The sequence below is a fragment of the Capra hircus genome, chromosome 6, assembly GCF_001704415.2.
Source record: "Capra hircus breed San Clemente chromosome 6, ASM170441v1, whole genome shotgun sequence".
Lineage (NCBI taxonomy): Eukaryota > Metazoa > Chordata > Mammalia > Artiodactyla > Bovidae > Capra > Capra hircus.
This window is the reverse complement of record NC_030813.1, coordinates 23,865,445-23,891,984: the sequence shown is the minus strand read 5'-3', so window position 1 is coordinate 23,891,984 and position 26,540 is coordinate 23,865,445. Positions and strand designations below refer to the sequence as shown.

Genomic DNA, 26,540 nt, shown 5'->3' with positions numbered 1-26,540 from the left:
GGTAAACAGCTAGGAACTTGAAGATCCTGAATGCTAATCTAGCGGTCCACGATTTTTAACCTGGATACCACACTACACAGGATGAAAATAAAGTTGCCGTTGCACTGTCATTAGGAGACATACCTCAGCAGGTCATCTGGACAGCAGAGATGAAATCACTCTTCTTTTCACCTCTTTTCACACCATTTCTCTCTCTTTTTTTTTTTTTCCTTCAGATTAAAATGGCTAGACCAGAATTTTGGGTATAATCAGAGAATGTTGAACAGACCACAGAATCTATAAATTGGCCCACAGTGTCTGTACCTTACTATACTAATTTAACCAGCCACAAATAATTTTGAAAGGACCTTAAAAAAAAACTCATGTACTTTTTAACACTTCCTTTATTCAGATTCTTAAGTGGAATGGATATTTAATATCAATAATGCAGGTAATTTACTTTCTAATTTCTACCTAGCTTTGATATATATTTAATAAGTATTACCAGCTTTTCTCTTGAAGAAGGTGATAAAAGCAGTACTTAAGATTAAGCTAAGGTCCACCTTTGAAGGAGTTGGTCTTTAATGTTTAAAACATGAAGAAGAGAATTTTCAATGGACAATTTCTGTTCCTGTTGATGATTATCTGATAATCTCCTATTCATCACATGGTATTCAAATAGCCAATCAAATTTTACCATTTAAAAATGAAATAAAAAACATACATAATTAGCATTTTAAGGGCAATGCTATATATCTACTTATTTCTCTGAACTAAATTGAGTTTCTTAAAATGGGAACTTGATTTTCAAAGTCAATGCTGTCTTAAGAAAGACTCAGATTATGTTACTAAAGACCAAAGCAAACATGCATTTTACTTTGAGAAAATAGAAAAGCAAGGTAAAAAGGATTCTTTGAAGTGGAAACAAAAGTCTTTGCAAGTCTTTTCAAAAATATTCTCCTTCATGAGCAATAAAGGATATGAGACTGATGGCGGTTCAAATTACCACTAGATGTATCAAATGCATACCACCAGATGGCATCTAAAATCAGACAGCATATTCAGAGATGAGGAGTTAATGACATTTGTGAAATGGAGTCAAATTCATGAATTCCAAATAGATTTTTAATATTAAAATATCCGACACTAATCGTAAAATCCAAACAACCCAAAAATGTAGTCTGGAATACAAGCAAAGCATATAAATCTGAAAAGAAAGTCACTGTAAATAAAATGGTGACCTTGATATATCTTTTTAAATAAATCATTACAAATGGTGCTGTAGGAGACAAAGAAAATTTTGGTTAGTAAGTTTATGCTTCCTTCATTATTACCTACAAACTTTCTTTCCACGAATCCTAATTTTACTCTATCAGAGGACTTTATTTATTGCAAAGATAAGAAAGACAGTTCAGAGCAGAGAGCATTAAGGGAAATATTAGGAAAATCTTATTAAAAAATGTTTTCCTTTCATCTTCATATACGACTCCCATGAACTTGACACTTAAAAACTTGGTTTCCAAACCTTAAATACCTTCAGGAACAGAATGAAACAATGCTGCTATATCTGAAACTGCCTGGTACCTGGACCACAATGTCAAATATGAACAGAAATTAATGACAGGGGAGCATATCATACACCGAACTGGAGTCAAAAACTAACCATGTGATAACAGGAGCTGAAATCTTATTCAGAATACTAAAATACAATATTGTTTCATAGAAACCTCTGAAATAGACTTGATTATCCCCTGGATGTGGGGTGTGTTGCTTGCTTTTTTCTATCATCACAAAAGCAGTAAAATCCTATTTTAAAAAATACCTTTAACTAGAAATGTCATTTTCATATGGTAAAAGCAACATAAAGTTGTTAACTGCTGTTAACAGTTGGCAATTTATTCTTGGACTGGATTTTTGTATTGATATATACATGTCAATGTGTGTACATGTGTGTGTGTATCAGTTTCCTTGGAGGCTCAGTGGTAAAGAATCTACCTGCCAATGCAGGAGATGCGAGTTTGATCCCTGGGTCAGGAAGATCCCCTGGAGAAGGAAATGGCAACCCACTCTAGTATTCTTGTCTGGGAAATTCCATGGACAGAGGAGCCCAGTGGGCTACAGTCCATGGGGTGGCAAAGAGTTGGACACTACTTAGCTGCTTAACAACAACAACAATGGATTCTATATACACCATCTAGGCTTTAATATGAGGAATGAAACCTGGACTTTTTGAGTTTTCCTTTTTTTCCTTACTCAACAGCTGAATTAGGTCTCAAAACTGTCTGTGGATTCTGCACCTCTGACTTCAGGAGGTGATGCTCACTCCATGATGCAGGTGGAAAGCCTGACATAGTAGAAGGAGAAGCTTCGTGACACCCAAGACAAAACCAACGCCCGCACTTAACTACCTAACGGGCTTCTCTCAGGGAATCTGTTTTAACATTAGCAAGATGTGTACATGAAAATATTTAATTTATATTTTAAAGAACACATTTTATATAAGAAGATAGTCATTTTAAATAATGGTAAAGCAGTTGTCTCAAAACTGAATATTTTTCTCATATTAATCCACTAATTAAACCACAGATTCTTCTATAAAAAGCTACTTATGACCAGTTCATGTATTTATCCGGTATCTCATTTAGCAAAAATCTTCCACTTCAGCCAGGAGAAAAGAACAGAGTAAACTGCTATTTAAATGATGTTACTGACAACACAGAAACATATGCATAAATACACATATACTCTGCTTAAAAGGTTCCTGTGCATTTCCATTATACACACACAATTCACTATGTGCAAATCAGCACTGTATTTACATTAAAATCAGTGTGAAACAGAGGAATATTCACAGAACCATAACATAAAATCCATTGTCTCAGATGTTAACATTTAATAGGATAATAGCCTGGAACAACAACGAAAAATTCAGTACAACATACTGTTGACCCTTGAACAACACAGGTTTGACCTTGAGGATTCTTTCTTTTTCAGTAGGAAATAGTACAGTACTGGAGGTTCGTTGACTTTGTGGGTGCAAAACCTCATGTACATGGGGGGCCAACTGTAAGTTATATGCGCATTTTCAACTCTATAAAGGATCAGCACCCTTCAACCCCTAGTTAAACAAGGGTCAGCTCTAGTTAAATGCCACACTATATGGTTACTCCCAAGTTTAATCATTTCATGAACACGTCAAATTAATTCCTAACTCCAAATAAAATAGGAATAGACACTATTGAACTGCCTGGGCTTTAATACCAGTTCTAGGACTTTCTAGATCAATAACCTTAGATACAATACTCAAGTTCACTGAGATCCAGTTTCCTCATTGTAAATTGAACTGATCACAGCACTTTCTTCGTAGGATTGTGTGAAAACTCAGAGTTAAAAAGTACAGTGCTTATAATAGTGAGTGGCAAAAAAAAGAACCTAACAAATATCAGCCTCATAGTAAAAAATAACTCATTAACTTCCTACCCCAATGGAATATATAAAAAACAATTACTACCTATCATCACCATAGTTTCAGGTACATAAAAAAAGCATTCTCACTAAAATGAAAACAGACATTTCATTCTGGACCAGAGAAAACTTTGTTACAGCCCAGTACAAGTCTGTGGCCAGTATGTGGGAATGTCCAGTAAAAGCCTGTAAACATTACTGGATCACAAGAAAATAAAATCATTGGAATCTAAAATTAACAGGGATACAATGAGAAAATGGAATGTCAGATAAGCTGGAAACACGAATATAATCTGCATTTCCTGTAGACACAGGGAAGTATGTCTAGTTTTCTTTCAAGGTATCCAAATTGCTCTTTCCTTCCCTGGAAGTCTTTCAGTGTTGTTTGAAACATTACTTCTCACAGATTCACAGAATTAAGAAAACAAACTTATGGATACCAAAGGGGAAAGGAGGGGAAGAGGGACAGTTAGAGAGTTTGGTGTTGACATGCACACACTGTTACATTTAAAATGAATAACCAACAAGGACCTATTGTATAGCACAGGGATTTCTGCTGGGTATTATGTAACAACCTAAATGGGAAAAGAAATTGAAAAAGAATAGATGCATGTATATGTATATCACTGAATCACTTTGCTGTACACCTGAAAGAAACACAACATTGTTAAACAAATATACTCCCATATAAAATTAAAAGTTAAAAAATTTAAAAATATTAAAAAAACTCACTACTTCTCTTAAAGTCACAGTAGTATTGATAATAATATATTTCAACCTTCTCCAAAACCATCAGAGTATTATCATTGCAAGTGATCACTGTCAGACTTTAAGCCCAATAGCTTGGGGATTTTTATCTTCCTATGGAAACAACTACAGGCACTGCCTTAACAAACAGTACTTACACAGGTTACTATTTGTGAAATGTACTGACTCATGGCAAACTGAAAACGAACAGGGTGCAGTGTGTCTTAAAGAAAAGTATCTCTACATTTAATCATGCTGCAATTGTAATAACTACCAAATTCTTCTTCTGGATGGTGTTATATGTCTACTGATGTTAACAGATTATTACTGACTTGTATACTGCACACAAATGCTGAATTCCTAAGGCTCAACTATTCTTAATATAATACTCTGGTGGCTCAGATGGTAAATAATACTATATTCATTACCACACAATTCATTTATAGATGCTTTTGATTCCAGTTTTCCTTCATTTTCGTTTAAAAACAGACCCAGCAGTAACTTTCTACAGTCAACTCTCAAAGAGCTTGTAAAGATAAGCACTACAAAATTTTTTCACTGGGAAAAACTATATATACACTGTGCCCCAACCATACTAAGCACTACTGTTTGGTCTTGACCCTTATGTTATTTTAATTTTTAATTTGAAATATAATAAATTATAATTGAGTCAAAATAATGTATTCTTCCTATTTCTTGAGAACCCTGAACAGCAAGCTTAGAATTAATATGTTTTCTGCAGTCATGAGCAAGGACAAATTCCAGTCAAATGAACTGAACTGCTTCATTTTTTTCAACTTAATATAGAGGCAGAATATAGTGTAATAGCTTGGCATGAGTCATGTTGGGAGATGCTTGCGCATAACAAGGTCTTCAGCTTACTATGAGACTTCAAGTCAATACTTAAATCAGTGGTTCCCACAGAGGGGTCCCAGATCAAGGAGGTTATCATGATCTGGGAACCTGTTAGATATTCAAACTATCAGGCCCTAATCCAGAACTGGCCCTCCCAGGAGGCTCAGTGGTAGAGAATCTGCCTGCCAATGCAAGAGATGCAAGTTCAATCCCTGGGTTGGGAGGATCCCCTGGAGGAGGGAATGGCAACCCACTCCAGTTTTCTTGCCTGGAGAATCCCATGGACAGAGGAGCCTGGAGGCTTAGAGCTCACGGGGGTCTCAAAAGTATGACACAACTTAGTGACTAAACAACAACTCCAGATACTAAATCAGAAAGTCTGGAGGTGAGACTCAGCAATCTGTGTTCTATGAAGCCATCCAGGAGATTCTGATTCACGTTCAAGTTTAAGAAACTCAGATGTAAACTGAGACTCCCTTCTCTCATTTGTAAGACGGGTTTCCTAAGACCAACCTTGCAAAACAAAGGAGGAAAACAAACCAGGGAAAAGGACACGCTCATGCAGTGATTGTTTATCCCTTTAACATCATCTTAAAAAATTTTTTTTTTAACTCAAGGGCCCAAATTAAGAGGAACACAAACATCAAAAAACGGAGGTGCTGCTGCTGCAGGCTGAGCCTGAAATGTGCTGACCTGCCAGCAGTGGGCTGGGTACCAAAATAGGCCTCTGGCTGCAGGGCAGGCCCTAAAGATTTGGCCACTGAAATCACAAGTGGGCAACATGCCCCAGAAGTAATATTTTATCCTCATATAAACGAAGGCCACGTTGCGTTGATAGTGACAAATGATAGTATAAAGAGAATAAACACTGATCTTTTAGTTCTCAAAAGACACTGGATTCCTACCCCCTACTTCACTCTCCCCAGAGGAAAGGCACGGGGAATTCTCCTAATTGACGTCAGCTGCTGTAAGGGAAGGAATGCCATGACCTTAAACTTGGCCACTGGTTCATTCTCACATCCAGGAACAAAGCCAGAGGGTTCTCCTGGCAACTGCCTGACATGCTAAATGGCAGGCACAGCCACCGAGGGAATCCTTTGCTGCCCTAGGGACAAATCCCCCCCTGCAGGAAACAGACAGACCAGAGAGATTAGCAGTTTGCCCAGCTGATGCTGGCTGGTCCCCTCGGCCCAGAGAGCAGAAAATGAGTTCTAAATCATTTTCTTTCAAAGACCCAAGCTCCTGGTCTGCGTCTGCTTTATAAATGAGGGAAATGTTCTCTGCTAAGTCAAAGAGAAAAACAGGAAAATATGAGAACTTGAAGGCAAAATGTAATAAATTGGATTCCTGAGTAAATCACAGTACCATATTCAAGACGTCTTTAATGGACACTGATTAGGTACAAGTTAATCAAACATTTTAAGATCAATGTGAGCTATCATTTTTGAAAGGCCCTGTAATCAAAATCAGATCCAATTCTCCTAGCCTGCCAAAATCATTGCTGGGACACCCTGATCAAGGACGAAAGGTTCTTGATCAACAACTCTCCCAAGAGTTCCTCCCCACTCACTCTTCTCATCTCATTCAGGATTCTAGCCACAGACTTGACTGTGTAACTCCCCTACTCCAAGACCCTCTCCACTCCCCAGTGCCTGAAGAACAGTAACCAGATGTTTGAGTGCTGCTCACAAGAGATTAATATCTGACCCTGACCATCCCATTTCAGCTTCATCCCCCACCCTTACTCCTCACACCCTTCTGAGACCTTGTCTATCCACAGCAAACCTCCACGATCATGCCTTCCCACTTTATGAAAAATATCAGTGTCTTTAATATGCTGTTTGTTGTGTCTGCTCAGAACAGACTTTGCTAGTTTTTTCACATAGTAAAATTGCACTTCTCACACATGCTCCAGTTCAAATATCATGTCATCTGTCAAGACTTTCGGCTTCCCTGCAGTCCTTGTTCTGAGTTCCCATACTAGTTTATAGGCTCCTTAGTTATAATCCTTAACAGGTTTTATAGTAATTATCTATTTATATACCTAACTCCCCAGACAGACCCCTTGAGTCTTCTAGTCAAGGACTATAGGTACGCTTCATGTGTTTCATCATTCACAGTTCCTAACCTTCAGAAAGAGTTCTCAGTCTATATTCAGGACAAATAGGGTCCAAGCTATTTAACAGTTTCAATAACTCAAAGACATAATATAATAATCAATGGACTCTATCAGAGAAACCTTAGCCATTTTGAAGACAGGAAAACTTTTTGGTTTCAAGTTAGCTCTATCCAGTTGCACATTTCTAAATCTGCTTAAAAAAATCTTGGTCATATTTTTTCATTTAATCAGTAGTTTGATGTACATATATTTCAGCAAATACCTGCTTCAGTTTTCTTATATTCTGATCACTGGGAGAGCAGAGACCAGGTCTTACTCACCTGTGTATAACACACACAACCTGTACCAGGTAAATGTTTGGTAAACTGAATTCCCAAATGGGTTGTATCTTAGTTTGGCTACTATTACAAAATATCTTTGACTGGGTGGCTGAAACAACAAACACTGATTTCTCACAGATCTGGACAGCTGGACAGTCCAAGATCAAGGTGCTAGCATATTCAGGGTTTGGAAAGGGCTCTACTCCTGGTTATGGCAACCCACTCCAGTATTCTTGCCTGGAGAATCCCATGGATGAAGGAGCTTGGTGGGCTACAGTCCACGGGGTTGCAAAGAGTCGGACACGACTGAGCGACTTAACTAACTAACTATTCCTGGTTTGCAGATGGCCACCTTCCTACTGCATCCCCACATAGAGGAAAGAGAGAGGGCTCTCATCTCATGCGTGTCTCATCAGGGCACTAACACCATCATATGGGTCCACCCCCAGAACTCATCTAAACACAATCACTTCCCAAAGATGCCACCTTCAAAAATATCACAAAGAGGATTAGGGGGTCAACATATGATTATTGTGGGGACACAAACATTCAGCTCATAACAAATTGCCACACAGATATTTGGCCACAGTTTTTAATGATCCATTTGTATGTTTGCAAGGGAACACAGAAAACTTCAACTCAATTAAAAGAAAAAAAAAGAAAGATTCGAAAAGAAGGAAAATACTTTCCTTCACAAAACTGCCTCCAATATAGAAACACATACTTCAAATTAAATCTCTGAAACAGCCATCATTCCAATCAAGCAAGTTAGTTTAGAGAAAAGAGCAAAATGTGACTCATGCCTCCCTTGCTTTGACTGGGGACCCATAACCAATCCTCATCTCCACTCCCATGGCCCTGGTTCCGGCTTATCTAAATCTATGCTTCAGGAGGGTAAGGTACACAGAGCTTTATATCCTTCCCCAGGGGACACATGGGAGGAGCCAGGTTGGGACTAGGCAGTTTCCTGGTCTTCCTCCAAAATCAAAAGTACAGAATTTTAAAGGAAAAAAAATCCTAGATGAAAATAAACTTTTTACCACTTTAAAAACAATTGAAGGGGAGGGAATAAGGGAAGTTGGACAGCTTTGTAAATTTAAACATGAAAAAAAAAATGCTAAAGGAATGAAATAGTGTCCAGATTTCAAATTAACAGGACACTAATATCTGGATTTTTCTTTAAGTGGGAGCAAACCATGCATGGATGTTAGCACAACTCCTCTTTAAACATCTAAGAGTGAAATGTTTTTATTAATAAAAGGTAAGAGGAAAGAAAAGAAGAGGGGAAGCTGGGGAGTGGATTTTGTGCATAACTATAAAATATTTGCCATTTGTTTGGTTTTGTGATGTTACATACCTGGTCCAGTTCAAGTTGCATTCCAAACAAGAAAGTTACTGGTCAGTTCCTACCCACACCACTCACCTTACATTTTAGGAATCTGACATACGTGAGAGACTATTTCTAATACCACTTGAAAACCACCACCTGGTCAGGCTTCAGGCTTTTTCTCCCTACATTAGAAGTCCTTGCTTCTCTGCTAAGTCCTTGATTCTTTCCCTTTAATCTTTTTTCACAGATTCTCATTTATAAACTCTAATATTTTCTTTTCTTTCCCTCTCCTCTTCTACTTTCTCCTCTGAATTGTTTTTTAAGGTCTCCGTTTTACTTACGTGTGGAATTCTGAACTATATAAAGAATTCACTACCCTGAAGATTTGGAAGGATAAACTATGCCTTTTGCTGCATAACCTAGTGTCAGTAAAGTATAACTTTATTGATTCAGTTATTCAAATAATAAACATTCTAAAAATAAAAATTTAGCTGCATGTTCAGCTGTCCAGATGAAATAAGATCTCAGAATAAAATCATATATCATAAAATGTTACAAATAAATTCTAAGAAGTATCTTGAAATACAAAGGCACAGTAAGTTTCTCCAATCAGTATACCCTGATTTTATTTTGCAGTCCCCTGTGTTTCAGCTTGCAAGCTCATGGGTGGGAATGCAAAGCTATGAATTTAGCTTTCTGGTAAATTATATACAAAAGAAGGTTCCCCCTCCTTTTAATAGAAATATTAAAATAAATTACCCCTACTACTTTTATTCCATATCTTTATAGAAAAGGGGGAAAGATATCATAGCAATGGAATCTTCTACCTTAGAATCATGCCTTCGTTAAGAAATAAAACACTTCTCCAGTGAAAGGGGTTTTCCTGCTTGGGTTATATTTCACTAGTGATACATATTTTGTGAGGTTTCCATAGCTACTTCTGTCACTATTTAAAAGACTTTGTATTTTTTCTCCCCCAGGGAAAGTTATACATCATCGAGTCCTGATTTCTAAAGTCTCTTCATATGTATGTTCTGAAATTTGCCAAAGTGACAGCTGCCATCTCTCTAGAAAGAATGACGCCCAACCTCTACTGAGCATGAGGGAAGTTAGTCAACAAAAGGTTCAGGGACAAAACATCATGAATTTAACCTTTACAGAATGCTATGTGTTCTCTTAAGACAGAGCCTCATCAAATAGATGAGCTGAGTGCATCCAAGAAAATACATTCCCTTAAATGCTTATTTCACATGTTTTCTTTTAGTTACAATTATCACCTTCCACTCTAGTACTTTCGCCTGGAAAATCCCATGGACAGAGGAGCCTGATAGGTTACAGTCCATGGGGTCGCAAAGAGTCGGACACGACTGAGCGTTTTCACTTAAATGCTTATTTCACATGTTTTCTTTTAGTTACAATTATCACCTTCACTAACACCTACTGGCTCATTAGTGAGTCTAACATGAATTCTTCATTGGAAATCACACATTATCATGTGAAATGGAGAAAAAATAATGCTATTATAACATATACTATTTATCATATTATATTATAGCATAGTAAAATATTAAGCCATTCATTCTTACCAAAACCAAATAATCCAAATGATACAGAGATCATTTAAAGCTACTATTCAGCCATCTATTTATTGGTGGAATACACAGTCAGTTTTTGAAGGTAGCTTCTTTGCTGATGGATTCCATGCTACTATTTAGATGTTAAAATTTTCTCATATTTTAGTATCTAAGAAAGTAAAGCATACTCATATTTGTTTCGTTCTTATATGTCCACAGTGTCTGTAAGTCAAAGATAATAAGGCATGACTGCATTTTAACACTTGGAAAATGGGGATCATTGTCATGCACACAAGATAAGTATATAGCTTGATTTATTCACCGCTGGCCCAACACTGACTTACCACTGGAGTCAGTTTCTCCTGCTACCTGGCCCCAAACACATTCATTATTTTTTTGAATTACAAATAAGAGAAATATTATGGCTAACCCAAAACAAAATGTATATGTCAATTTCTTTGGAATAGGAATATTCAGAGGTATTATGATCAAAGAAGGTCTAGTCTGATATTCAAGAGAGCTTATCTTGCTCCAACCAGTCACCTTCAAAAATATATTTCAAAGCCAATAATATTAAAAGTATATGAAGGTTTGGAAGAAGGAAGCAATCAGTAGTATATATGAAGTATTTCAAAAATCCTTTTATTTATAAAAGGATAAAATCCTACGTTTAAATTTTTCCCTTTGCCAGAATGATAATAATTAAGGAGAAAATACTTGCTTTTAAGCTTCTCTAAAAACAAATATCTGAAAATTTAGCAAACTTCACCAAGTATAGCTGAAAAGTCTCTACTAACTGACCCTCCATGGCATACTAAACTTTTTGACAAGATTTAATTTTTATGGTCTAAGAGAAGTTCCACTTATGCAAAGTATGAATCTGCTCTTAAGGAGTAAAAGAACAAAAACATTCAAAAAATAGACGTAGTTCTGAGGCACAGAATGCTGTAGGAAGGAGAGAAATTTGGTCTTCTTCCTGAAGTTCAGTGGTTCTCAAACTTTCATGTGCATCAGGGTCACCTACATGACTTGATGAAACGGGTTGTTAGGTTTCACCCTAAAAATCTAGAGCAGTATGGTTCTGGGGTGGGGGCTGAGATGGTATGTTTAATAAGTTTCCAGGTGATGACGACAGTGATGCTAGTCTAAGACAAGCTGCTGCTCTAACTTAGTCACGTAACCACTGTGGAAATATTCCTATGCTTTGTCTGATCTTTCCCAATGAATACCTTGGATTCTTCATGACAGTTAGTGTTCTACTGACAAAATATCACTTAGTTAAGGTTTAACTTCAGAACACCTCCATCACCTCTAAGCTGAACACTACGCTATAGAGCATCACATCATATGGTTATTTAATACATGAAAATAAAAACATTTTACATATGTATAAAATCTTTAGTTCCTAAGGTACAGATTTGGCGGTAAACCAGCAAGATGATGAAGGTCTTTGAAGACTCAGCGGTATCTAGGACTTTTGATTTGAAGTTATAAACAGCAAGGATGGGTTCAAAGTAGACTGTCCTCAGGCCTTACCTGTGACTGGAGCATCAATATCCAGCAAGTTTTTTTCCTGTCGAAGAATTGAAGCCCCCTCTGTTATTATTCTCAATGCGACAGTCTCTTCGAGCCTGCCCTCCTTCATGAGATGTGCCTTTAAGATATCCACACGAGGTTTCCCATCGTTATCAAACACTTCTTTTGCCGTAAGCCGGTGACTTGGAGGAAATGGGACAGCTGAAAGAGAAGAAATCAAAGGATCACATTAATTGAAACTCAACAACAGAAGATGCAATAATAACTGCCAAGTATCTATCCCTATCACTCACCACCTATTGGAGCATTTTTAAAGTTCATATCAAAATATGATCCAGGACTATCAAGAACTAAAGACTGCCTTTCTCAATTCAAGATGTAATATGACTGCTGAAGGGAAATGTATAGTTCTTATTCATCCAGTACCTATCTCATTCATCTAAAAGCTACTGATTGAGTGAATAACAAAAACAAGAGTTATTTGTTTGTTAGGCGAAACAGCAGAAGAAAAGCAAAAGACTTACTATCCATCCATCCATTCAATTTTGACTCAGGTAAAGATGTTTCTCCACTAAAAAGCAGGCTTCTCCACTGGGATAAGAGGAATGAGGAAGAGCCTGCCAGACCAGATTTCCAACCAGTGGGAGTCACATCCCTGAGTAAACTGACTGACTCACTGTTTAAGGAGAGAGCAAGAATCTGAGACTAAAAACGCAAAAACGCACCGAACACCAAACAGAAAATCGGGACTTGTATATGCATGTATGAAAGAAAACTCCTGAACAGCAGGACAGTATGACATTGAAAAGAGACATTGGCATTTAGGAGCAGAGGTTGAACCCAGGTCTTCTGCATTGTAGGCAGATTCTTTACCATCTGAGCCTCCAGAGAAGCCCTAAGAAAGTGTTAGAGGCATAGCTCTCCAGGCTTTTCTGTCCATAGAATTCTCCAGGCAAGAATACTGGAGTGGGTTGCCATTCCCTTCTCCAGGCATCAAACCTGGGTCTTCCACGTTGACAGCAGATTCTTTACCGTCTGAGCCACCAGAGAAGCCACATGATGTAATGTCAGATCCCACTTATTGCTCAGACTTAGAGCCAAACATACTCTCTTCCAACCACGCACCTGACTTTTTAACAGTAAGACAGCCTCTTGCAGCTACTGTCATTCTTCACATCTCTGAATATATTCATTCACTCACTCAGCCAGGGGATAGTCACTAAATTCCTACAATGTGCCAGGACATCCAAAGGTCCATGATCAGAGATCGTATTATAAAGGTTAATAAATGGCAAATAAGTCCTTCAGTGGGGGAAACTCATTATTTCTTTATTTTACACAAGGGTTCATTTACAGGGTAACTCGGACCTATCAGAAACATCTGGAAGAAGCACCAACACTGTTTCATATTAACTTTCACCTGCCATGCGCATTATGCCATATACATAAGAACTCCATATGGAGCTCCTCTCTTAATGTCACGGATTAAACGAAGGCCACTTACCTCCTAAGAGTGTCTCTCAAAGAAGCAAGATTTAGAGTAGACCTATGCCAAGACATCGCGTGCAATCTAACAGCACAGATTTGTTATCCAAGAGAAATTACAGCTACTTAAGAAAGAAGACAAATCAGGAGATGACCATGTACTAATGGATGCATGCTTGGTTTTCCTAACAATCCAAGCGTATCTACTGAACTATGCCACCAAGATGAAGTGGCAGTGGCATGTGTAGGGCTTTCTTGGTCAGACGAACCCGGGTGCAAACCTTGGCACAGAGCCCTCACCAGCTACACGACCCTGGGAAGCTAAATAACCTCCTTTGGCTTCAGTTAAGTCATACCGACTCAGTGGACATGAATTTGAGCAAGCTCCGGGAGTTAGTGAAGGACAGGGAAGCCTGGTGTGCTGCAGTCCATGGGGTCACAAAAAGCTGGACACAACTTAGCAACTGAACAACAACACCCTCACCTGTAAACTGGGGATTAGATCTATCTGAGGACTTTTATAATAACTAAAGTAAATAGTAACAGTAGTAGCTAACATTTATAGAGTGTTTTATTTTATGCCAGGCATTGTTTGGGTAATAAAGTCAGACACAACAATAAAGCTGTAAGATGAGTAAGGCATAAGTACAAGTGTTTATATATAACCTTATTTGGTCGCTATAACATTACTCTGGGGGAGAAACTTGAGACAAAAATCTTAAGCATCTTGCCCAAGATAATCACCTAGTGATTTATATGTAGACCCACTGAGCGTAAACTCTGGCAGTCTGATGCCAGAATACTTGTGTTAACAGCTTCACTACACTGCTTCCCAGAAAGTACTTGAGACAGTGCTTCATAATTAAAAAGTGATGAGTAAACCTCTTTCTAGAACAGAAATTCCAATGAATCCTGAGAGATATAAAGACCACTTTTATTTTCAAAAATTATTTGGAATAGCTTATAGTAGAGCAGGTATATAATACAAAAGCAAAAGGTGAAATAAAAGACAAAATGCACACAGAAAAGGAATCACAAATCTAGTCCGCTATTTGGCTGTGCTGTGAACAATGTCTACATAGTTATGTGTGCTGTGCTTAGCTGCTCAGTCATGTCTGACTCTCTGCAGCCCCATGGACTGTAGCCCTCCAGGCTCCTCTGTCCATGAGGATTCCCCAGGCAAGAATAGTGGAGCGGTTTGCCATGCCCTCCTCCAGAGGACCTTCTAGTCATAGAGCTGTAAAAACAAATATTGATAACCTTAAATACACCCATTACTAAAATGTCTGTATTATTTTGGTAAGTGTGGTAAGTCCTGTTGGGTACAAACTATAATCAAAAGAGCAGAGGGCTTTCCCACTATATCTCTTAAGTTGTATGATTTTTTCTCCAGTGTTTTGTTTTATACAAAACCAATACAGTATTGTAAAGCAAAATAAAGTAAAAATAAAAATTAAATAAAAATTGAATTTAATTTTTATTGTGTGTACTGAATACTGCATATGTACTCTTCTAATTGCTTCTCTACCACAAATAAAAGACCTGTTAATCACATACCATAAAGAAAGAGTTAAAAAAAAAAGCATAACATCAAGCATAGTATAAAAGAAAGTTCAAGAATTAAATGAAGAGGAAAAAAAAGAAAAAATGAAGTCATTAGACTTCTGGCACTTGGGGAGTATTTTGTTCATTTTGTTTCTTTGCCCTCTCATCTTTTCTTGCCTAACAAAACGCACAAACATTTCAGTGGCCACATTTCTTTACCTGGGTCTTTATATCAGGTTTGAAATTAGAAAACATCTTACCTGGTCGCTACTCAAAATTCCCCAGAGGTATCATAGGGGTAGAAATGAGGGAACTTCAAAAGGACACCTGGGGTAAGACCACGAGTTTATTTTTTTATTTTTTCCCCTCTAGAGAGTTTCTAAGGACAACTGTCAAGGTTTAAGTGACTCTGCAAAACTGTCAGGTAAGAACCATAGGAACATAGAAGGGAAGGAGGCTGGTCTATTGGTAGGCACTGGGTCTCTGTCACACACGCACTGCGCTTTGTATTCAGCTGCTCAGTCACGTCTGACTCTTTGCAGCCCTGTGGACTCTGGGCCCCCAGGCTCCTCTGTCGATGGCATTCTCCAGGCAGGAATACTGGAGTGATTTGCCATTTCCTACTCCAGGGGTCTTCCCGACCCAGGGATCAACCCCATTATCTCTTGAGTCTTCTGCTTTGCAGGCAGATTCTTTACCATTAGCACCACCACATACTAGTGGCCTTATTAAATTTTAAAGGGATCAAAGGTTAAAAAGAGCTGAAGCATTTAAGAAGGTGAGAGGCAAAAGGAGAGCACCCCAGGTAGGGCATGACCTTCATGAATTAGACTTTCTCCAAGTCGCTAGACTCTCCCAAGGCCAAGATCACTGCAATAAGAGATGCTCCCACCTTTCACTGCATCTCTTACCTGCCAGTAACTGCTATTCCTAAGGTAACTAGCGAAGGTAAAGCCACCTGCATTGAGATACTGGAAATGGTTCCAAATAAACGGCAGTGAGAAAAAAGAGGGAAAAGGCCAATCAGAGGTCTCTATTTCCAGCAAATGAGAGAGACACCGATAGGATGGGCTCCTTAACCAGTTAAACAGATGGCAAGGTCTGCAGGGAACCAAGATGCGGTCAGCCAGAGAGAAGTTTTCTAGGACAAAACTAAGAGTGGGCTAATATTTGTGTATTTGTGCACCTTTTGGCTTCATAAAGAAAATATCAGCCATACAAAGGTCACATTTATTTGCTTTCTCTTCTCACCGAGCGTCCTACAAACAGACCTGTGCCAAATACTGAACAAAAACTTCAAGGACCAATCAGTCCAACGTGCTTAGAAAACATTTCTTCCATTAACTCACTGTATTTTCTTTGGGCTCCAAAATCACTGCAGACAGTGACTGCAGCCATGAAATTAAAAGACACTTGCTCCTTGGAAGGAAAGCTATGACAAATCTAGACAGCATATTAAAAAGCAGAGATATCACTTTGCTGACAAAGGTCCTTATAGTCAAAGCTACGGTGTTTCCAGTAGGCATGTATGGATGTGAGAGATGGACCATAAAGAAGGCTGAATGCCAAAGAATTGATGCTTTTGAATTGTCGTGCTGAAGAAACTTCTTGAGAGCCCCTTGGACAGCAAGGAGATCAAACCAGTGAATCCTAAATGAAATCAACCCTGAATATTCATTTGAAGGACTGATGCTGAAGTTGAATTTCCAATACTTTGGCCATCTGATGTGGAGAGCCTACTCATTGGAAAATACTCTGATGCTGGGAAAGACCAAGGGCTGGAGGAGAAGGGGATGACAGAGAATAAGATGGTTGGATGGCATCATTCAACCATGACTCAATGGACATGAGTTTGAGCAAGATCTGGTAGATGGTGAAGGACAGGGAGGCCTTTGCAGTCCACGGGGTTGCAAGGAATCAGACATGACTGAGAGACTGAACAACACTTGATACAACAAAATGGGATTATCCCCTCCCTCCTTCCCTTTGAGTATGACCACAAGCTGCTTTCAATGGTACATGAGCAGGCCAAGACTGGAAGACTTAAGTTTGCACATGCTAATAAAAATTCTGAAATAACTGTTGATGTTTGGGTTGACTCCAAAACAATTTTCTTAAAATTGCCCATTAAGAATATGGTGTCACCAAAGACTTCTTAGTAGCATCCTAAAAATAACCAGAAACCTTCGCAGCGTTCCCTACTTGATAATTCCCACTCAGTGTCTTTTTTGTTATTGTTGTCAAATAAAAGCAAAGTAGCTAAAATATGGGACATTTAAGTCCTTGCTTGATTCCTGCCACAAATTACAAAGTCTTTAAATGCAGACAACATGCTGGACGAGGATTGTGTTCCCATGTCACTGACTGTGGAAACCTGTCAAAGACTCATTTCCAATGGATAGCACACAATATTGTCTCTTTCCTATTAGTTGATGCCTCCAGAGTGTTCATCTACCTGATGGAGTACGTGTGTTTGTGTGTGCTCTCAGCCGTGCTCAACTCTTTGCAACCCCATGGACTGTAGCCTGCCAGCATCCTCTGTCAAAGGCAAGAACACTGGAGTGGGTTGCCACTTCCCAACCCAGGTATCAAACCTGCATTTCCTGCACTGGGAAGCCTTGCTATCTGATAGGGAGGAAGGTTAACAGTCTAGGAACCAAAGTCACATGCATCCAATATTGGCATCTATATAACAATTATTGAAAGCGAAAGTGAAAGTGAAGTCGCTCAGTCATGTCCGACTCTTTGCAACCTCATGGACTGTAGCCCACCAGGCTCCTCCGTCCGTGGGATTCTCCAGGCAAGAATACTGGAGTGGGTTGCCATTTCCTTCTCCAGGGCATCTTCCCGACCCAGGGATGAAACCCAGGTCTCCTGCATTACAGGCAGACGTTTTAACCTTGAAGGTCTTGTCAATTAGGCATTCACCAGTAGAGAAACTCATTCTAAGTCAAAAAAGCCTGCAGCCAGAGTATTCTTAGCCCTGGGTTCTGGCTGACTACGTGGACCACACCTCCAGGGTCAGGTTCCCCTGAGAGTTGGGCTAGAGGTCAGTTTTACACAACTATGAGGTTGCCTCAGTAGCCACAGGTGATCCGTATCACTCTGTGGTAGACCCAGGTACCTGACTTTCTGTTTCTCAACTCAGAGCCACTGTGACCACTACTGAAGGAATTCCTACAATTTGACAAGAAGTATTCATGAGTCACTGTCATGATGACACCTCCCTTTACTGGAAGGAAAAGGAGGATACCTGCTGTCTGACCTCTTCCTGGACTAGTCTTACAAATGCTGACAACAGAGAACCACAGGCATAAGAAAACATTGAACCAAGTGATTTTTCAAATCTTGGTTTGGCTTTAAAGTTCTTGTTTATTTCCTCAAACAAAATGACACCCAGAAATGTAAGGATATCCAAAGGAAACAAGAGCCTAAAGCAGATTGTTTATTTCCCTTCTTCCTTATGATGGCTGTTAAAGTGTGCTCACAAAATCGTGGGGCTCTTTGGAGTAAAACGAGAAAAATCCCAATTTAAACCAACTGCTGGGCCCCCACAGCAAACATTAAGGACATGAAGTCCAACAGAGAGGAACAGTGAACTATCCAAGGTCACAGTATTAGTCAGTGGCAAAACCAACACTACATTTAGGTCTCCTGGTCCAACACTTTGCCCTCCAGATCTGTTCTGTCCAGTATAGAATTTACTGGCCACATGAGGGCCGAACACTTGGAGAGTAGTCAGTTCAAACCAAGCAGTGCTATGAAGCTACAAGACACCCTGAATTTAGAACACTTGATACAAGTGGGAAAAGACTGTAAAATACCCCTTTTAACATTCCTATTCTAATTACATGTTTTAATAATAAGATCTATTGGGCTACATACTAGGTCCTATTAAAATTATTTCAAACTCTTCCTCTTTTTAATTTCACTGCTGCTGCTGGTGCTAAGTCACTTCAGTTGTGTCCGACTCTGTGCGATCCCGTGGACGGCAGCCCACCAGGTTCCTCTGTCCCTGGGATTCTCCAGGCAGGAATACTGGAGTGGGTTGCCATTTCCTTCTCCAACGCATGCATGCATGCTAAATCGCTTCAGTTGTGTCCGACTCTGTGCGACCCCGTGGACGGCAGCCCACCAGGTTCCTCTGTCCCTGGGATTCTCCAGGCAGGAATACTGGAGTGGGTTGCCATTTCCTTCTCCAATTTCACTACTAGAATATTTAAATTGTATAAATGGTTTATAGTCCATTATTGTTGAACAGTGATGCAGCCTTCTGAACAAGTAAATGAGAACAGGATGAGTGGTGGAAAGTATATTCTTCACTGTTTCTCCTCTTTCCACTTCAGTTCCTACAAAACTTCAAACTATCTCAGAAATGACTGCACGTTGGAATTGCTTTTAAAAATAAATGATGCCAGGCTTAGCCTCTAGAGTTTCAGATTTAACTTGTCTCGGGTAGGGTCAGGACAGTGGCAGGTTTTTAACAGAAGCCCGAGAATATTAATGTGAAGTCCAGGCGGAGATTCACTGACCTATCTATATCCTAAGTAAAGACAAACAAAACGCCAGGCAGTTTAATTCCCCCACCTAAACATATGCTCCACCATGTCAATCAGCAGCAGCAGATACAATGTCCCTCTGCAAGTGCAGACCTCTATTTCGTCTCTCTCTGTAATAAGAACGTGCCCAGGAGCAACTCTGTCCCATATTTCACATGGCTACTGTCTGCACAAGGCCTGTCTGAGATACTTATGTCAGCACACACTAAGAGAACAGCTTAAGAAGATCACACGTCACACATAACTTAAAACACACTCTTGCTTGGCCTCCACAGACGGGTACTCCATTTATCCCTCCTGGACACTGGTATACGTCACAAGCTATTATTCTAATCTAACCATATCAATCAATCAATCGATTGGTCATCAAGTCTTTAAGCATCTACTATGCACTGTATTGGGCTTCCCAGGTGCAATGGTAGCTAGTGGTACCACTAGGATGCTAGTGCTAAAGAGTCTAGGACGCTAGGACGCTAGTGGTAAAGGGCCTACTTGCCAATGCAGGAGATGGGGGTTCGATCCCTGGGTCAGGAAGATCCCCTGGAGGAGGAAATGGAAACCCACTCCAGTATTCTTACCTGGAAAACCCCATGGACAGAGGAGCCCGGCAGGCTACAGTCCATAGGGTCCCAAAGAATCAGACACAGCTGAAGCGACCTAGCACGCGCACGCACTGTATTCCACGCTAAGCAGTGACAAGGGTCGGGGAGAAGTGAGTGAAGGAAAACAAACACAAGCAGAGCCAGACTCTAATGAGCTTGCTATGCAGTACAGTCACTAGCTTTTGCTTTAGATAGATGGCAAAGTGTTAAACTGCAAAACCTAAGAGCAAAATTTAAAGAAAATGAGAGACGATATAAGCAGTGAGGAGAAGTCTTTATGTACCTTAAATTTATGCTTGTGTTCCTAGAAACCTTATCTATAGTCACACATTTCTTTTATCTAAAGTACTGAATAAATATCTATTTCTTTAGATGACTCCGTCTTGAAACTAAATAAAAAAAACAGAATATGCTAATTGTAAGATACAGTATTCCAGCTGCAATATACAAAAGTAGCTCCATCATCAGTAATTTAATACATGGAGTCTGATCCTATTTCTAAACAGAGTGACTGAAGTGAAAGTCACTCAGTCGTGTCTGACGCTTTGAGACACCATAGACTATATAGTCCATGGAATTCTCCAGGCCAGAATACTGGAGTGGGTAGCCTTTCCTTTCTCCAAGGGATCCTCTCAACCCAGGGATTGAACCCAAGTCTCCCGCATTGCAGCCAGATTCTTTACCAGCTGAGCCGCAAGGGAAGCCCAATCAAAGTGATGGGGTACATAAAATGAAATACTAGTGATTTTTTACTAAATTTTCTCTGGGTTCTAACACTGAGCAATTAGGTTTGTTCTACATTCTTCTAGGTTTAAAAATATTCTATCAGTATGGGGATTATATATTTATTATCCATGCACAGAATGTCTACATGCAAAAAACATGTTGTGTGGGAAAGAGAGCTTAAAAATTAACCACAGCTGGCCTTTAAGAAAAATTGTAGAAAGGTATTTACTAGGTTCCTACTTATGCTACTCCTGTGGATATTCATCACTTGTTTTTTGAAAGCCTATGGCTTTCATTATAGATATTGGTGATGGTGGTTGTTTGGTTGCTAAATTGTGTCTGACTCTTTGAGACCCAATGGACTGCAGTCTGTCAGGCTCCTCCGTCCATATGGGATTTCCCAGGCAAGACTACTGGAGCTGGTTGCCGTTTCTTTCTCCAGGGGATCTTTCAGATCCAGGGATCAAACTCGCTTCTCCTGCTTGGAAGGAAGATTCTTCACCAATGAAGCCCATTGTAGATAGCAATGGTTGTCAAATTAAAATATGCTTGTCCATCTCAAGTACAGTTGACCATTAATCTTATAAAGAGAGACATGCAACCCCACTTAAGCTAAAAAATTCTTCACTTAGGTTTATAAATAAAACTTCAATTTATTAACTTACTGTTGGTTTGTTTTTTTTTCCTCGTTTATCCTTAGCAGATACCTCTTCACCCATCCTCTCTGAATATTAGCACAGGTCCTGAGCTTTAAAATGTATTCAGTGTACATGTACTGATCATTTCACTAGCAAACTGAACACCTCACTTGGTTCTCTTGAATGTTTACATGCATATAATGTATAACACAATGGTATTTTATGTAACATCCCCAAAATGTTAATAAAAGGGCACTCTGGTACTGGAGATATTTATTAAAACAAGCAATTTATTTCTCTGACTTACAAAACATATTATTATACACAGTACTTTCTGAACCTAAATCTGAAATGTACTAAATGCAATTCTTTAATAAAGATCAGATACGAATTAATGCAAATAATTATTTTTCCAACAACAAGGGATTAGTAATTAATGAAAATGTGTACCTTAATGATCAGAAGCTCTTTCAACTGTCTGAATTTCAAAATAATTTTCCTTTAAAAGTACCCATTAATATACAGCCACTCCCTATCCTTTCCACATACAGCTTTTCTTATTTTTCTGGCCACTACACATTCTTGAATAGGAGGACTCAAAGACATGGTCCACAGCTCGCTCCACATGAGGTCCTGGGCTGTTCTATCACAAAACTCCTTTGAAGTTGTGATATTTTGTTTAGCTCATTTAATTACTAGAAAAATTGCAAGTGGCTTACATAATGAATTATGCAATAATGATTCAACATGAAAGATTACTTAACAGTCTTACTTTAACTTTCAAAATATCTCAGCATTATGTTAAAACTAAAATGAAATATGATTTTTTAGTTAAAATTTGAAAGTATATGCACAAGTTCTGTGATTAACCTGTGGGTAAGGCCAATAATAAATTATATTATATATGTACAAGATAAAAATAAAATTATATTTAGTGGTACTGATACATGATATTGAATATTTAAACTAAGAATTTAAATTAAATATTAGATGTTTTAGTTTAGATATTTAAATTAAATTACTTATTTTAAATGTCTTAATATATAATTGAAGATGCATTGTTTTAAAAGATGTCATCTTTTTTGATTAATTTTGTTTGGTCTTGATTTTAAATAAAGACAGCCATATCATTTATACCAGTAGGTACCCCAGCTATACTGAATTTCAGAACTAGATGAAATGGCTACAGCAATATTTTCACCAAAGGGTATTTATAGTAATCTCTGGACTAGTAAATTTACAGCAATGCATTAAATTCCATTCACTTGGATCCACTTACATAGAGGGCTTTTTACTTATTTATTTTTTGCCTTGAACATTTTCTTTTTCTCTGGAGATATATGTTACAGGAGGAGATAAAAATCAAGACACAAACAAGACACTTTAAGACAAGATGAATTTATATCCCAACTGAGCATATCCCTATGAACATAATAATTATCCCTTAGGAATGAAGAGTATCCAGGGATTCTAAAACTTTACTTAACCCAAGACATACTTTATCATTCAGAAATTCTCAACTCCATGGCCTAAGACATGAAATATAAGGAAGGATTTAACTTGAACTGGAGTTGAACTACTTGATTAGACATTTGTTAATAAATGTAAACTTTGGAAATCTGCGCATTTAAAATAGCAAACCTGAAAAACATAATGTGTGCCTCTTAATCATCAATCCTAAACTTGTAAGTTAATATAAAAAAAATCAATCTATGCCCACACACAGTTCTTTCAAGTTCATTACTCAGCTGTCAATGCGCTCACATTTTCTATGCCCATGTGCCCACCCATGGTTCCCATCCCCGGTGGTTATTAAGTGCCTACAGACATCAGAATACTTTTTTTTTTTTTTTTTTAATGAATAGACTCTCTCTTCTTTGAAAGATCTTGATGAAATGACAAACCTACGACCTAATGATATCAAATGCCGTAAATCCTAAGTGGCAATTTAAGGATGTTACCATGTTACCATTTTTGCATAACTGTTTAAAAACTAGTGAATTTGGCATGTAGCCTTATATCTGTGTGCCACAATGAAGCAAAGATTGAAATACTTTACCTCAGAGTCACGCTCCAGAGAGCCAAGGGCAGAAGCTAAATTCCCAGGTTTGCTCTTAATTGCCCAGCTTTCTCGCTCTGCGCCCCTGACTCCCCACGGGCTCAGTCGTGAAACATCGGGCCCTCTGGGTCGCCCAGTGTTCTAGTAATGCTTACACTGGTTGCTTCACTCTGAGGACCAGACCTGCTTTCATCCACACTCTCCGGTCTGCCTTTTCTAAGAACCGCCCACTCACATGAATAATACAGAAGCATACAGGAGGTCCCAATGCTCTGTACCTCAAATATGTACTCCCCAAATCATGATCTTCACACATCTAATTAAAACCTGGAATGCTCTAGTGAATACCACCCACAACTGTACCCTCTCAAACTTCATTTTCATGTATTTCATTTATCCTTAAAATGTACTTGTCAGGTTTTATTTTAAATCAAACATTCATTTCTTAATCTATCCGATGGAGAATGTCTGATTTCATAATAAAGCTGCAACAGACTGCATTCCCTTCCTCAATAAAGAAGTACTCTTAAGAAAGATTTTCCACTCTTAAGCAGCACATATTTAGTGCATAAAGAAAATTCTCAAGTAACTAAAGAAATAGATTACAGGGATTATAATGCCAATTGCAAAGTTACAGGTAACACTAAATTTCAACCTTTAATGAATCAATCATCACTATTCAAAGAAAAAATCAGAATAAATAGAAAGATAACGATCAAGTCCCACTGAAGGTGTAAGTCCAGTGTCCTGGCATTTGATAGATATTCAATTAATATGTTTTTGAATGAATGCAAAAATGACTTTTTTCCCTCCTTATTCACTCAGAATTTGGATAAAACTTCTGTGGCACTAGAAGTATAGATAGTCCCCAATTTACAGCAGTTCAGCATATGATTTTAATTTTTCAACTTTACCACGATACCAAAGATATGCATTTGGTAGAAACTGTACTTCTAATTTTGAATTTTGATCTTTCCCCAAGTAGTGATATGCAGTATAATACTCTCTTTTACCCAGGCTCCCAATCAGCCAAGCATTAATGATACTCTAACAATCACTCTGTTTTTCTCTTTCAGTACAGTATTCAATAAATTATGTGAGATATTCAATGGTTTATTATAAAAATAGGCTTTATGTTAGATAATTTTGCCCAATGTAGGCTAAAGTAAGTGTTCTGACCATGTTTAAGGTAGGCTAGACTAGGCTAGGAAAAGGAAATGGCAACCCACTCCAGCATTCTTGCCTGGAGAATCCTGTGGACGGAGGAGCCTGGTGGGCTGCTGTCCATAGGTTCGCACAGCGTCGGATATGACTAAAGCAACTTAGCATGTATACGTGTATTGGAGAAGGAAATGGCAACCCACTCCAGTATTCCTGCCTGGAGAATCCCAAGGATAGAGGAGCCTGGTGGGCTGCCGTCTATGGGGTTGCACAGAGTCGGACACGACTGAAGCGACTTAGCAGCAGCAGCAGCAGCAGACTAGGCTATGATATTTGGTAGGTTAGATGTATGTACGAAATAAATTTTCAACTTACCATATTTTTGACTTAGTATTGATTTATTGGATTTATTAAATAAATGGTGGATTTATTCTATCAGAAGTCGAAGATCTGTAGTTTGAGAAGAAATAGAAAAAAATGGCTTTGTTTATATCTAAAAGTATGTACATAATTATAAAAAGGATAATCAATGGCCAAAATAACTCAAACTGAAAACTTTATCAAACGTGTCTTTAAAAGTCATTACAAGATTTCTTGTCATTACAAGAAAATGACCAAGAATGTCAGATGGTGGGGCGAGAGTTAGAGGACAATTCCCAAGATGAAACACATAGACACGGTCAAAAGGGAGCAACAAAGAAAACTGGAAAGGAAAACAATCACTACAAAAAATTTGAAGTACTCAATTTTTTTAAAGTCATTTCACTTTGAAACTTCATTTTTTTGGCCACATTGCACAGCTCACAGGATTCCCAATGAGGGACTGAACCCCCACCTTCAGCAGTGGCAGTTAAAGTGCAGAGTCCTGACCACGGGACTGCCAGGGAAGTCCCTAGGACTGAATGTTTTAATACCACATGTGAGGATCGTATACGAAATCTGTTGCTATCTGTGATGTAAAACTGACCCAATAATAATAAAGACAATATCATATTGGTACAATAGTCCTTTGGTGTTTTTAAGCTCATAAAGCATTATCCTCTGGAATTTCAGGACGCTGTTCAAACATTTCCTTTAAAAAGAACATTTTCTAGTTTATAAGAATGCTATTAAAATCATATATATATATATATATATATATATTTACTGAAGTATGTGTCAGTAAAAAAGGCTGTTTTCATTGTTAAACTTGAGATATCTGAGACTTAATAGGCTAACACTTCCTCAGCATCTCAAAGTGTCAGAAGTGGTTCAGGACTTCTGTTCCTCTCTTTTTAGTATCTGTTTGACAAGCTATCACTACCAGTCAGAATGAATTCAAATCTTACTTGTAGACACAAATGAAAAATTTATAGTGAAATGCAGCTGTCAAGAATGGCTAAAAACTAGGTTATCTAACTATTCTAAGCACATATACAATGACAAACTGGGCAACGCAATTCTCATGATATATGACTTTGGGTCATGGTTCCCTAAAACATCTCAAAAGCTTCAGTTTCATAAATTTTTTCACTATCCAAGTTAAGGATACTCATTGGAGCATGATGGTGAATCATTTAAGTAGCACCGTTAGTGCTTTTCTTAAAGTCACATGTGCAGAATTCACAATTGGAAGACTTATTTAGAAGCATAGTATTTTTTTTATTACCACATCATTAACATCATGGCTTGCCTTATATCCCTGCTCAAGAAATAATCATGATTAAAAGTATAACTACTCACAGGTTAATACAAGTGTAAGATACAGGCAACATCCAGTGAAAACTAATCATATGCACACATACACATCAAATGGTACACCAGTGTGTGTTACTCTAACAACTGAGTTGTGTGTGTATTT

At 38.3% G+C, this 26,540-nt stretch overlaps 1 protein-coding gene across 2 annotated transcripts in view; it reads right to left on the bottom strand.

The window, feature by feature from the left end:
• PPP3CA (protein phosphatase 3 catalytic subunit alpha) overlaps positions 1-26,540 on the bottom strand; it is a 329,583-nt gene that overhangs the window by 141,315 nt on the left and 161,728 nt on the right. For both annotated transcript variants that reach the window (XM_018049270.1, XM_018049271.1), the window contains exon 2: positions 11,926-12,126. In XM_018049270.1, the coding sequence (XP_017904759.1) occupies positions 11,926-12,126 (201 nt within the window). The remainder of the gene's footprint in view (positions 1-11,925; positions 12,127-26,540) is intronic.